Source organism: Lottia gigantea, assembly GCF_000327385.1.
Source record: "Lottia gigantea unplaced genomic scaffold LOTGIsca_62, whole genome shotgun sequence".
Lineage (NCBI taxonomy): Eukaryota > Metazoa > Mollusca > Gastropoda > Lottiidae > Lottia > Lottia gigantea.
This window is the reverse complement of record NW_008710115.1, coordinates 821142-834639: the sequence shown is the minus strand read 5'-3', so window position 1 is coordinate 834639 and position 13498 is coordinate 821142. Positions and strand designations below refer to the sequence as shown.

Below are 13498 nucleotides of genomic sequence, written 5' to 3'. Positions count from 1 at the left end.
ATCCTATACAGAACTGAAGTACGGTGGTGAGATAAGCTGGACTATTATGAACTATTTCAGGATACCGTACAATTTACTACTACCAATCATCAATTAGGCTGACTTTTACAACTGTGACGCATGGTTTGTGAAAGAAAATAGCCGTATCAAAATCTTTGGTAGTATTTGCGTCCGGTAATTAAAAACTAATTACAATATATCAATGTTTTTTGTGTTATGAGAGATACATGAAAGATGGGATTTACTTTTTTTTCATTAGATGTAAATTGGAACATAAAAAATTTATAGTCAAACTGAGACCTAGTAACTAGCGGGATTATTATTTTATGAATTATAGAAATAATCATGTATTCAACATAAGTTTACAGCGGAAATAACTTCATTTGAAAGCTGTTTCTCAACTTATTCGCACTGTTAAGCTATTTATAATTTCGTCTAATACCTTGACTGCAGTAGCCACCTTTGTTGTTTTCAGATTGTTAGTAAATGATTTGTAAGTGATTTGATTTGATTGTAAGGTAGCGAATACAGCCAACTAGACTCCTGGAAAGAAAGGCTGTATACAATAAGCCATAATGTATTTTTGTATTTGCCGGCGTACAATCTTATTAAATTGCTGCATTCTGTGATACAAGAACGGTGGCTATTGTGGTCAAGGTATAAGTTTGTAATAGATTGACATTGTGAAGATGGCAGGGCAGCTGAATATATCAGTAGCACATGACAGAGTGTCCGCATGAGCAAAAATATATTGACTTTTCTTCAAATACCTTTAAATAAAATCTGGTATACAGATGGTTTAGGTAAATTGCGCGAAATTGAATAAATACGCGCATCTGCAATTTAAATATCACTTCCTGAACGGCTTACTTCCAAAGGAATGGCATATTTTCCAGACATACCTTTTCATGGTGACAATACAGCCCATTATAACCATCAACAGAAAAACTATAAATATTATGGCTTATTGTTTACAGACTTTTTGTTTACTGATTTGCTTTATTCGCAGACGCACAATCCAACTAATCCGCTTTATTTACAAATTACAAATACAAAAATAATGGCTATTGCAGTCGAGGTATAAAAAGAAATTCGTTATAGCTTGATATTGTGAAGATACCATTGACCATGAATATAGAGAGACTGAAAATAGAACACGGACATCTGGCTTATAAATAGTCTTTAGTTCCAGCGAGAATGACCACTCTGACGTCATATGGGCTTTATATTACAATGAAGGATTGATAGGTATACCATTAGAGATAAATTTAAAGTGGTCGACTGATAGAATTGCTATATAATAGTGTCATTAAGATAAGAGGGGATTTAGCTGTCATCAAGCAAATAGAACTAGTTTACAAGGGATATCTTGCTCTTTCAATTACATATAAGTATACCAAATATATACTTTCTCCCTACAAAATATAATTAACCCATATAATTATAACCAACAAATAACTGTCTCTTTCCAGTATCATATTTAAGCCAGAAATCTTTTTCATCAATGGTAACGAAACAAGAACATATTTGATAATAATTTGATAAGCGAAATGAAGAATCAAAATTATGTCAGATGCAAACTTTACACTAAACAGAGATAAACACCTTAAAAAAAATCAATGATATGGAACATTTGCCAGAGGTATTACGTGCAGAATATAACTCTAGTTCTGTAAAATCTAAATGTTAAGCAGTCAAGTCATAACATCCTGGGACATCTATGAGACTCTGACAACTTCCAACTCTGTCTAAACACGTCAAACAAGGTCCAGGGCAATAACGTGAAAAGTCAAACTTCCTTTTCTAGAAACCTAGATTCCGTCCATTTCATCCGTTAACGTACACCAGTTAACACATTTAATGATGGGTAAATTTATTAAAGGTAAATACTTACAGTCATATTTTTCCCGACCTTTAAGTAATATTTAGCTCACTCTCTGTACAAGCTACTTCCTTCTACTTTCTTGCCATGCCCGTAGAAGAGAGAGGCTGGTCATTGCTCTTATGTGATTTATTTATGTGCATTTTTATATAAAGATTAAAATGACCAATGGATGATCAGTTTGTATTATAACAATAATTATAATAGTACATAGTATGACGGAAACATATACGTGACCACAACATTAAGACAATAACGACCAATAATACCTTTAAAACTTTTAATATTAAATTCCACATAGTACAATAAAAATTTAACCTTGATATTTCATGTTGTCACCAGTATCTAAAAATAATTATTTATTGTCTTCATCACGATTTGGTATCAGGTGACAAATGCCATTTAATTCCAGAATAATGCAGTAATATGGAGCGTGAAAACCACTTATCAAACAAAGAGGCTATTGCAATTGTCGACAAGACATCCAGGTTTCCGAGGTCAATGGTTTTTTAGCGCAACATTTTATAATACCACAGTTTCTGACATGAATAATAAATGAATGGCATAATGTTAACTGGTCTTCGTATAATAAAATATTTGCTGGTGTAGACCCACTGTCCTTCGGGTCATTCTTCAATCTTGAATTGCTTGAAGCTCTCCAGCTCAAGACCAAAAACTGAACTGGTTCCACAATAATACGTACTAAAGTGGTGTTGCAAACAATACGGAGCATGCTCAAACAACGGGAACATCTAATGCTACTGGGTTCCTTTACACACCATTCCTCCAGAGAGTCCATTTAGCCTGATGCTGTTTATTTAGTACATTATCTTGTTAATCATATGCAGCTATTCGAGTATTCGATCAGTTGTGTAAGCCTATTATGCAAATGGACCATCCCTAACAAAAAGAATCATTAAAAGTTCTTTAAAGGTTGTGTAAGGAGGTTTTCTAAATTTGTTTTGTGTATGGGGGACACTGATAGCATCAATTTGTACCATTTCAATTTTCAATCAGACATCTGTGGTTCCTGTAATTACATTAAAACTAAGTGTTTGATGACGTCACTAATCACGAAGAGCCTTAATATGTGATACAAGCATGATTATTTTAATTAGTGGTGTCATCAATCACTTTGTTTTAGTGGAATTGTAGGAACCGCAAACATCTGATTGAAAATTGGAATGACGCAAATTGATGACATCAGTGTCGATGATCCATATAAAATAATTTTAAAAACCTCTTTGCACTGTCTTAAATGTGAGCAGTGTGTATCGTAAATCAAGTTCAAAATAGTGTTTTATATTCTAATCAATGTTATATCAATAGGTTGTATCTCTTTGATTAAAGAGAATTGAAAGGTTAGAGAAACCTGAAGATATCATTGATGAGCTGAAAGATAATAAATATTTCTTGATCTCATCGACTCATATATCTCAAGACAATAGATCAAAATAACGTATCTAAGGATCTAAGTCTGCAAATCATGGACACAGAGTTTGGTTAATTACACATGGTGTGGGAAATGGTTATGCACAGCGATACATATAAATTACCAAACAATTGTGTGAGATAGGTTCATTAAAACTGACTTCTCTGAATTATTTATTTCTTTCTGATAATTTCACTTATGTTTAGAAAATTGCTGATGTAGTTGGTAATCTAACATCATCCTGTTACGGTATTCTCAAGGGAACAATTACAGGGATACTTCCAATAGGGTCTGGTATTAACAGCATATTCGACCATAACAACTACTTTAAGTGCTGTCAAAATGACAGGGACGAAGGTTACTGATTGATAATATCTTAAGTGTCGATCTAACTTTTGGAGTACTATTGTGTCATCTGTCCCTTATGAATGTATTTTTTTCTGTTTCTGATGTTAACTTGTACTGTTAAATTGTCTATACTGTTCTCTCCGAAGGTTTTGGCATTTCTGCAAGTAATCTTTCTCCTTTACGGACAGTGGTGATTGAAAAAGCTTGAGGTTCAATGGCGATAAATGCTGGGATTGTGCGCGGCACAACATTAATATCATTTAATACGAAGTTCGAATCATTCTGATAGTAAATCGACAATAGAAAGATATCAATATTTGCAAACAATGTTGGGATTATTCCCTTTAATGTAATCATGAAAGACTGTCATTAAATATACATGGTAAGAAACTGATAATTCTCGGCTAGTCTTTTGTTATTAATATCATTCGTCTTTAACAGCAATCTAGATGAATTGAAATATCTCAAGGGGCGAAACTGAGTAGATCTGTCTTCGTTGAATATTCATCTCTGAAAATAATATGTCTTATAACATTTTGACATACTAAGACGTTTGAAAATCATGGAAAGTTCATTTCATCGTACCCAAAAAAGTAATTTTGAAATTTTTTGAGGGATATGAGGCGCTTTGCAGGATAGCATTGAAATTTTGATCAATATAAATTTAAGTCGTTCTTGAATCGTTCAACTTGGAGGCCGCGTTTTGGTCGCAGCATATCGAGATAATGCTTGTTTCCTATACTCAATTGGGTTAATGACAACAAACAACAATCACCTCACGAACAGTCGGATATCTCACAGTTCTTAACTTAACTAGCGATCAGGGAAAGTGTATAGTTGGCAGATGATATTAAACTGAAAACCCTCATCCTAAGAAAGTGAATGAAATTGTCGAAGCCCCCATCCTGAGAAAGGTGTTTGATAAATTAACCTGTATATTGATATAACTAGAAGATATTTATTATGATACACAAAAAACTCTAGTTAACATCTGGTCTAGGTTATTGATGTAACGTTTAGTAGGAAATAGTCAACAACATATGTATTAATGAGACTGGTAGTAATCTAAAAACGATTATTAAATAACCCAGAGGTAAAATAGACCTTCTCTAACCTTTACTGTAGAGAATAGATGTACGTACCCCCGACAGTAAACCAAGTATAACTATGTCTTGCCTGCTCGTCTGGAATTAATTCTAACAATCTAGTTAGGCAGGAAGTAACAATAAATAATCTCTTGTGATCTCAGGTATTATGTTTTTTACAAACTTTATTACTGCTTTTATAATGAGAGGGTGAATTCTAAAAGGTTGACGGGATTCGATTGAATGTAATATCTGTCACTCTGATGTCGGGTATTACGCAATAGTTAAAAAGTTTATAGTGACATTTCCAACATGACCTTTGCTTACTGACACTGAGATTACAAAGCTATAAAATAGTTAATACATATCAATTTGGAAAACAATAAATTTTAACAATAAAAATGAGAGAATTTGTTCATTATTGCCACTCGTTAGCGGCGACAGCCTCCCGAGACTAGAGGTACAAATAGGGGACAGACTAACTCAATGGGGGGGGGGGGGGGGGGACTGTTGAGGCTGAACTTAAAACTCTTCCCTCACCCTCATAGGCACTTCAACAATAGTGGGTTGTGATAACGAAATCGTCTTGCCGGTTTGGTTAATTTCCGGTTTAGCAACACCTGATTTGCAGGGAGGCTTACAGATGATCTAAGAAACTGTGACATTATCTACAGGCTCAGACATTATTTTGAAGACTTGTTATATTAGAATGTACTATTTTCTAGGTATATAGCGCACGTCAGTACATAACGCCTCGTGCCTTTATTTTTGAAGCAATACCACAAAACCAAAATATTGAGTAATTACCTATGGATTGAACCTGGTCTTTTGATGAACAATTGAGAGAATATACTAGCAATTAATGTTTGTACAAGTTTCGGTTCCAATTTGTTCTACCATGTGAATCTGCTTAAAAGCTGTCTTCCAAGAACATAGCACCATTTATTCTTTCTCTCGCTCGGGTGACGATCCTGAATATTTTTTAGTAATCTAGAATAGCTAGCTGAGTGAAACGTTAATGTTGTGGTTTTCTATTCATATTAATTTCCCGCATTGACTCCAAAGCTAAAGCTTGTTCAACTTTATTATGTATAGTTAGAGAAAATTATTCCAACAAACAAGAAATGTTCTAGATATATTTAAATGGATAAACCAGTAGTAATAAGACTTCAATGATATATAGAAACCCAGAGAGGTGTCTTGAAGAATTGTTAATATGTATCTTGGAGGTCTTCTTCTATTTCATCAGTATCAAAGTGTACCTACCACATTCTGACATAATGCAACAAATGATGTACAGTTGCGTGCAATTTGTATACAATATGTTATAGCACGTCTTTGTTGTTTAAATACCGAGACTGAACTAACATACTGGAGGGTAATTTGAGTCTCTTGTGGAATCTTTTGGAATATCAGACATTTCTTCCGCCTTTACTAACGCTATTTTACCATTGAATTGCAAACGAGAAGTCTGAAAAATATGTGAAAAATTTATTTATTAGAAAAAAGATGCCTTAATGCATTTCAACTGAATCGGTTTTGTTCTCTTACGAAGATTTACTTAGTCGGTAAGGAATTTAACAGTTGGTACTACGCATTCCATACCATTCAGTTGGTACTACGCATTCCATACCATTCAGTTGGTACTAAGTATTCCATATCATGCAGTTGGTATAAAGCATTCCATACCATTCAGTTGGTACTAAGTATTCCATACCATTCAGTTGGTACTAAGTATTCCATACCATTCAGTTGGTACTAAGTATTCCATACCATTCATTTGGTACTAAGTATTCCATATCATGCAGTTGGTATAAAGCATTCCATACCATTCAGTTGGTACTAAGTATTCCATACCATTCAGTTGGTACTTAGTATGCCATATCATGCAGTTGGTATAAAGCATTCCATACCATTCAGTTGATGCTAAGCATTCCATACCATTCAGTTGGTACTAAGTATTCCATATCATTCAGTTGGTACTAAGCATTCCATACCATTCAGTTGGTGCTAAGCATCCCATACCATTCAGTTGGTACTACGCATTCCATACCATTCAGTTGGTACTAAGTATTCCATATCATGCAGTTGGTATAAAGCATTCCATACCATTCAGTTGGTGCTAAGCATTCCATACCATTCAGTTGGTACTAAGTATTCCATACCATTCAGTTGGTACTTAGTATGCCATATCATGCAGTTGGTATAAAGCATTCCATACCATTCAGTTGATGCTAAGCATTCCATACCATTCAGTTGGTACTAAGTATTCCATATCATGCAGTTGGTATAAAGCACCCCATACCATTCAGTTGGTGCTAAGCATTCCATACCATTCAGTTGGTACTAAGTATTCCATACCATTCAGTTGGTACTTAGTATGCCATATCATTCAGTTGGTACTTAGTATGCCATATCATGCAGTTGGTATAAAGCATTCCATACCATTCAGTTGGTGCTAAGCATTCCATACCATTCAGTTGGTACTAAGTATTCCATACCATTCAGTTGGTACTTAGTATGCCATATCATGCAGTTGGTATAAAGCATTCCATACCATTCAGTTGATGCTAAGCATTCCATACCATTCAGTTGGTACTAAGTATTCCATACCATTCAGTTGGTATAAAGCATTCCATACCATTCAGTTGATGCTAAGCATTCCATACCATTCAGTTGGTACTTAGTATGCCATACCATTCAGTTGGTACTAAGCATTCCATACCATTCAGTCGATGCTAAGCATTCCATACCATTCAGTTGGTGCTAAGTATTCCATATCATGCAGTTGGTAAAAAGCATCCCATACCATTCAGTTGGTACTAAGCATTCCATACCATTCAGTTGGCACTAAGCATTCCATACCATTCAGTTGGTACTAAGCATCCCATACCATTCAGCTGGTACTAAGTATTCCATATCATGCAATTAGTATTAAGCATTTCATGGTAGATTCGGGTTGCCTAGAATGAGAGAAACTGTTTTATTGTGGAATTAACTTTTTGGTGTTATCTTGTCCTGTTGGCTTTCAGTCTGAGATTTAACTGTTAAGTCTTGGAGGTGAAGTGTATTCGTTTAACTAATGTAGATCCAATAACCAACTACCACAATTACCAACAACTTCCAAATCTGTTATATCAGCGTCTGCGGGAAATGGGCGTTAACTTGTCATTTCCCGACCAACCAATTCCAAATTTTTACTGAAGTTGGATTACATAGATTTAACACTGACTGTTAGTTTCAGCATTTTATGTAATGAGGTATATACAAAATATCGTAACTACTGCCTAGCAACTCTATTATAATTAGATTAGTCCGTTCTAGATATAAGATATGGTTGAAGCTCCACTGAATTATGGTCAGAATTTGAATGTATTGGTATATGATATTGTATACAAGGATTAGATCAGACAAACATGACATGCGAAATTAGAATGATAGCATTTTACATCAACACAATTAACAATTTCTCTCGTTGCCAATGTTGTTTTTATCAGAAGATACAATATTCATTCAAATTATTTCTTATATTTAACCAGACTTTTCTAAAATATTCATAACTCTACTAGACAGTATCCATTTTGTAAAAAATGTTCAGATAAAACTTGTCTTCTACAAGTCACATTGTAACTGAGATAACCATCTTTCCTCACATAGAAATTTTCTATAGTCTGTCTTTGTAAATAATAAAAAACAGTCAAGTCGTTTCCTTCTTATTGTTCAACGCGTTTCGTGTTTGAATTTTAAGTGCCAATTATATCAGATCAGATGACTGTTTGTGAATAGAAAACGGCTTTAAATCTGGCAATTGACAGGAACTGTTAAAAGAGCACGAATTATAGGTCATAAATAAACTTTTACAAGGTTGTGTGTTCAATTATCCTATAATACAATTTCATATAAAAAAATATTTTCTTTATAAAAGAGTTTAAGTTCAGCTCAATTAGATTGAGTGTTATGGCGGATGGCATGCTCGCTATTTAAAAACACTTCTAGGACTCTGTGACAGAGTTTATTATCTTTGCATTTTCGGATACAAGAAGTAAGATGTGTAAATGTTATGTTTCTTTTCCATAGCAACATCTCTATCGTGTTCTTAGATATGAGCAAACATTGTGTATAACATTGCGTTGACAGAACATACTTCGCACAGTGTATTTTCGGAGATTAAGCTTACAATTTTGAATTCAGTTAATCCTTTTCATGATTGTATTTGCTTTCCTATCTATGAAAGAGTGTCAAGAAAAGACGAGTCGTTGTTTTAACATTCTAACGCGGATAATTGTTGAAGTCTAAAATTTTGACAGTGAGCTGTGAACACTATTACTGATTAGCGTGCATAAAGAAAAATTGTTTCTGAGACTAAGGTACGATTGGTGAAACGAATGACGAACTTGTCTCTTTAAAGTCATTAATGTAATTGTAACACCTTAGGTGACATTCTCTTAACTTCCGTCTTTAAAATATTTTCGGAAAGCGAGGAAATCATTTCGCTCTAAAAGCAGCTGGTATGATCAACCTTCAGGGACAAATGCAGATGATTTTCCGGAAATATCTTTATTTTGAAATATGTATAAATTAAACTGATGGTACCAATTAGTTATATTGAAGAGAAGTCGCTCACCAATATGTTAAAAAATAAATTTTAATGGAACTTTCGATAAAAGTCTATGGTTTGTGAGTCGTGTTTAAAAACAGTTCACCCTACTGAGCAGTGTTTGAAATCCATTCACTATCAATAATATACTAATTTAGATGTTTTAATTGATGAGTTGTGTTTAAAATCTACTCACCATCAATAATCTACTAATTTAGATATTTTAAGTGATGAGTTGTGTTTAAAAACAGTTCACCCTACTGAGTAGTGTTTGAAATCCATTCACTATCAATAATCTACTAATTTAGATATTTTAAGTGATGAGTTGTGTTTAAAAACAGTTCACTCTACTGAGCAGTGTTTGAAATCCATTCACTATCAATAATATACTAATTTAGATGTTTTAATTGATGAGTTGTGTTTAAAATCTACTCACCATCAATAATCTACTAATTTAGATATTTTAAGTGATGAGTTGTGTTTAAAAACAGTTCACCCTACTGAGTAGTGTTTGAAATCCATTCACTATCAATAATCTACTAATTTAGATATTTTAAGTGATGAGTTGTGTTTAAAAACAGTTCACTCTACTGAGCAGTGTTTGAAATCTATTCACCATCAATAATCTACTAATCTATGTTTTAAGTGATGAGTTGTGTTTAAAAACAGTTCACTCTACTGAGCAGTGTTTGAAATCCATTCACTATCAATAATATACTAATTTAGATGTTTTAATTGATGAGTTGTGTTTAAAATCTACTCACCATCAATAATCTACTAATTTAGATATTTTAAGTGATGAGTTGTGTTTAAAAACAGTTCACCCTACTGAGTAGTGTTTGAAATCCATTCACTATCAATAATCTACTAATTTAGATATTTTAAGTGATGAGTTGTGTTTAAAAACAGTTCACTCTACTGAGCAGTGTTTGAAATCTATTCACCATCAATAATCTACTAATCTATGTTTTAAGTGATGAGTTGTGTTTAAAAACAGTTCACTCTACTGAGCAGTGTTTGAAATCTATTCACTATCAATAATCTACTAATTTAGATGTTTTAATTGATGAGAGTGTTTAAAGACAGTTCACCCTACTGAGTAGTGTTTAAAATCTACTCACCATCAATAATCTACTAATTTAGATATTTTAAGTGATGAGTTGTGTTTAAAAACAGTCCAATCTAGTGAGTAGTGTTTGAAATCTATTCACTATCAATAATCTACTTATTTAGATGTTTTAATTGTTGAGTTGTGTTTATAAACAGTTCACTCTACTGAGTAGTGTTTGAAATCTACTCACTATCAATAATCTACTAATTTAGATGTTTTAAGTGATGAGTTGTGTTTAAAAACAGTTCACCCTACTGAGTAGTGTTTGAAATCTATTCACTATCAATAATCTACTAATTTAGATGTTTTAAGTGATGAGTTGTGTTTAAAAACAGTTCACCCTACTGAGTAGTGTTTGAAATCTATTCACTATCAATAATCTACCAATTTAGATGTTTTAGGTGATGGGTTGTGTTAAAAACAGTTCACCTTACTGAGTAGTGTTTAAAATCTATTCACCATCAATAATCTACTAATTTAAATGTTTTAATTGATGAGTTGTGTTTAAAAACAGTTCACCCTACTGAGTAGTGTTTGAAATCTATTCACTATCAATAATCTACTAATTTAAATGTTTTAATTGATGAGTTGTGTTTAAAAAACAGTTCACCCTACTGAGTAGTGTTTAAAATCTATTCACCATCAATAATCTACTAATTTAGATGTTTTATGTGATGAGTTGTGTTTAAAATCTACTCACTATCAATAATCTACTAATTTAGATGTTTTAAGTGATGAGTTGTGTTTAAAAACAGTCCAATCTACTGAGTAGTGTTTGAAATCTATTCACTATCAATAATCTACCAATTTAGATGTTTTAGGTTATGAGTTGTGTTTAAAAACAGTTCACCCTACTGAGCAGTGTTTAAAATCTACTCACTATCAATAATCTACCAATTTAGATGTTCTAGGTGATGAGTTGTGTTTAAAAACAGTTCCCCCTACTGAGTAGTGTTTGAAATCTATTCACTATCAATAATCTACCAATTTAGATGTTTTAGGTGATGAGTTGTGTTTAAAAACAGTTCACCCTACTGAGTAGTGTTTAAAATCTATTCACTATCAATAATCTACTAATTTAGATGTTTTAAGTGATGAGTTGTGTTTAAAAACAGTTCACCCCACTGAGTAGTGTTTGAAATCTATTCACTATCAATAATCTACTAATTTAGATGTTTTAAGTGATGAGTTGTGTTTATAAACAGTCCAATCTACTGAGTAGTGTTTGAAATCTACTCACTATCAATAATCTACTAATTTAGATGTTTTAAGTGATGGGTTGTGTTTATAAACAGTCCAATCTACTGAGTAGTGTTTGAAATCTACTCACTATCAATAATCTACTAATTTAAATGTTTTAATTGATGAGTTGTGTTTAAAGACAGTACACCCTACTGAGTAGTGTTTAAAATCTACTCACTATCAATAATCTACTAATTTAGATGTTTTAATTGATGAGTTGTGTTTATAAACAGTCCAATCTACTGAGTAGTGTTTGAAATCTACTCACTATCAATAATCTACTAATTTAAATGTTTTAAGTGATGGGTTGTGTTTAAAAACAGTTCACCCTACTGAGTAGTGTTTGAAATCTATTCACTATCAATAATCTACTAATTTAGATGTTTTAAGTGATGAGTTGTGTTTAAAAACAGTTCACCCTACTGAGTAGTGTTTGAAATCTATTCACTATCAATAATCTACTAATTTAGATGTTTTAATTGATGAGTTGTGTTTATAAACAGTTCACCCTACTGAGTAGTGTTTGAAATCTATTCACTATCAATAATCTACTAATTTAGATGTTTTAAGTGATGGGTTGTGTTTAAAAACAGTTCACCCTACTGAGTAGTGTTTGAAATCTACTCACTATCAATAATCTACTAATTTAGATGTTTTAATTGATGAGTTGTGTTTAAAATCTATTCACTATCAATAATCTACTAATTTAGATGTTTTAATTGATGAGTTGTGTTTAAAAACAGTTCACCCTACTGAGTAGTGTTTGAAATCTACTCACTATCAATAATCTACTAATTTAGATGTTTTAGTTGATGAGTTGTGTTTAAAAAACAGTTCACTCTACTGAGTAGTGTTTGGAATCTATTCACCATCAATAATCTACTAATTTAGATGTTTTAAGTGATGAGTTGTGTTTAAAAACAGTTCACTCTACTGAGTAGTGTTTGAAATCTATTCACTATCAATAATCTACTAATTTAGATGTTTTAATTGATGAGTTGTGTTTGAAAACAGTTCACCCTACTGAGTAGTGTTTGAAATCTATTCACCATCAATAATCTACTAATTTAGATGTTTTAATTGATGAGTTGTGTTTAAAAACAGTTCACTCTACTGAGCAGTGTTTAAAAACAGTTCACCCTACTGAGTAGTGTTTAAAAACAGTTCACCCTACTGAGTAGTGTTTGAAATCTATTCACTATCAATAATCTACTAATTTAGATGTTTTAATTGATGAGTTGTGTTTAAAAACAGTTCACCCTACTGAGTAGTGTTTGAAATCTATTCACCATCAATAATCTACTAATTTAGATGTTTTAAGTGATGAGTTGTGTGTGTTTAAAAACAGTTCACTCTACTGAGTAGTGTTTGAAATCTATTCACTATCAATAATCTACTAATTTAGATGTTTTAAGTGATGAGTTGTGTTTAAAAACAGTTCACTCTACTGAGTAGTGTTTGAAATCTATTCACCATCAATAATCTACTAATTTAAATCTTTTAATTGATGAGTTGTGTTTAAAAAACAGTTCACCCTACTGAGTAGTGTTTGAAATCTATTCACTATCAATAATCTACTAATTTAGATGTTTAATTGATGAGTTGTGTTTAAAAACAGTTCACTCTACTGAGTAGTGTTTGAAATCTATTCACCATCAATAATCTACTAATTTAAATCTTTTAATTGATGAGTTGTGTTTAAAAAACAGTTCACCCTACTGAGTAGTGTTTGAAATCTATTCACTATCAATAATCTACTAATTTAGATGTTTTAATTGATGAGAGTGTTTAAAGACAGTAC

The 13498-nt window shown here is 32.5% G+C and overlaps 1 protein-coding gene across 1 annotated transcript; it reads left to right on the top strand.

Annotated features, from left to right (window-relative positions):
- Positions 1–6767: 6767 nt before the first annotated feature.
- On the top strand, positions 6768–7434 carry LOTGIDRAFT_128623 (hypothetical protein; the record flags this gene model as incomplete). The annotated part of the gene is made up of 3 exons (XM_009064385.1): positions 6768–6946; positions 7032–7146; positions 7267–7434. Coding segments are annotated over 3 exons (462 nt in total), but the record flags the coding sequence as incomplete, so codon positions are not given.
- Positions 7435–13498: the final 6064 nt, after the last annotated feature.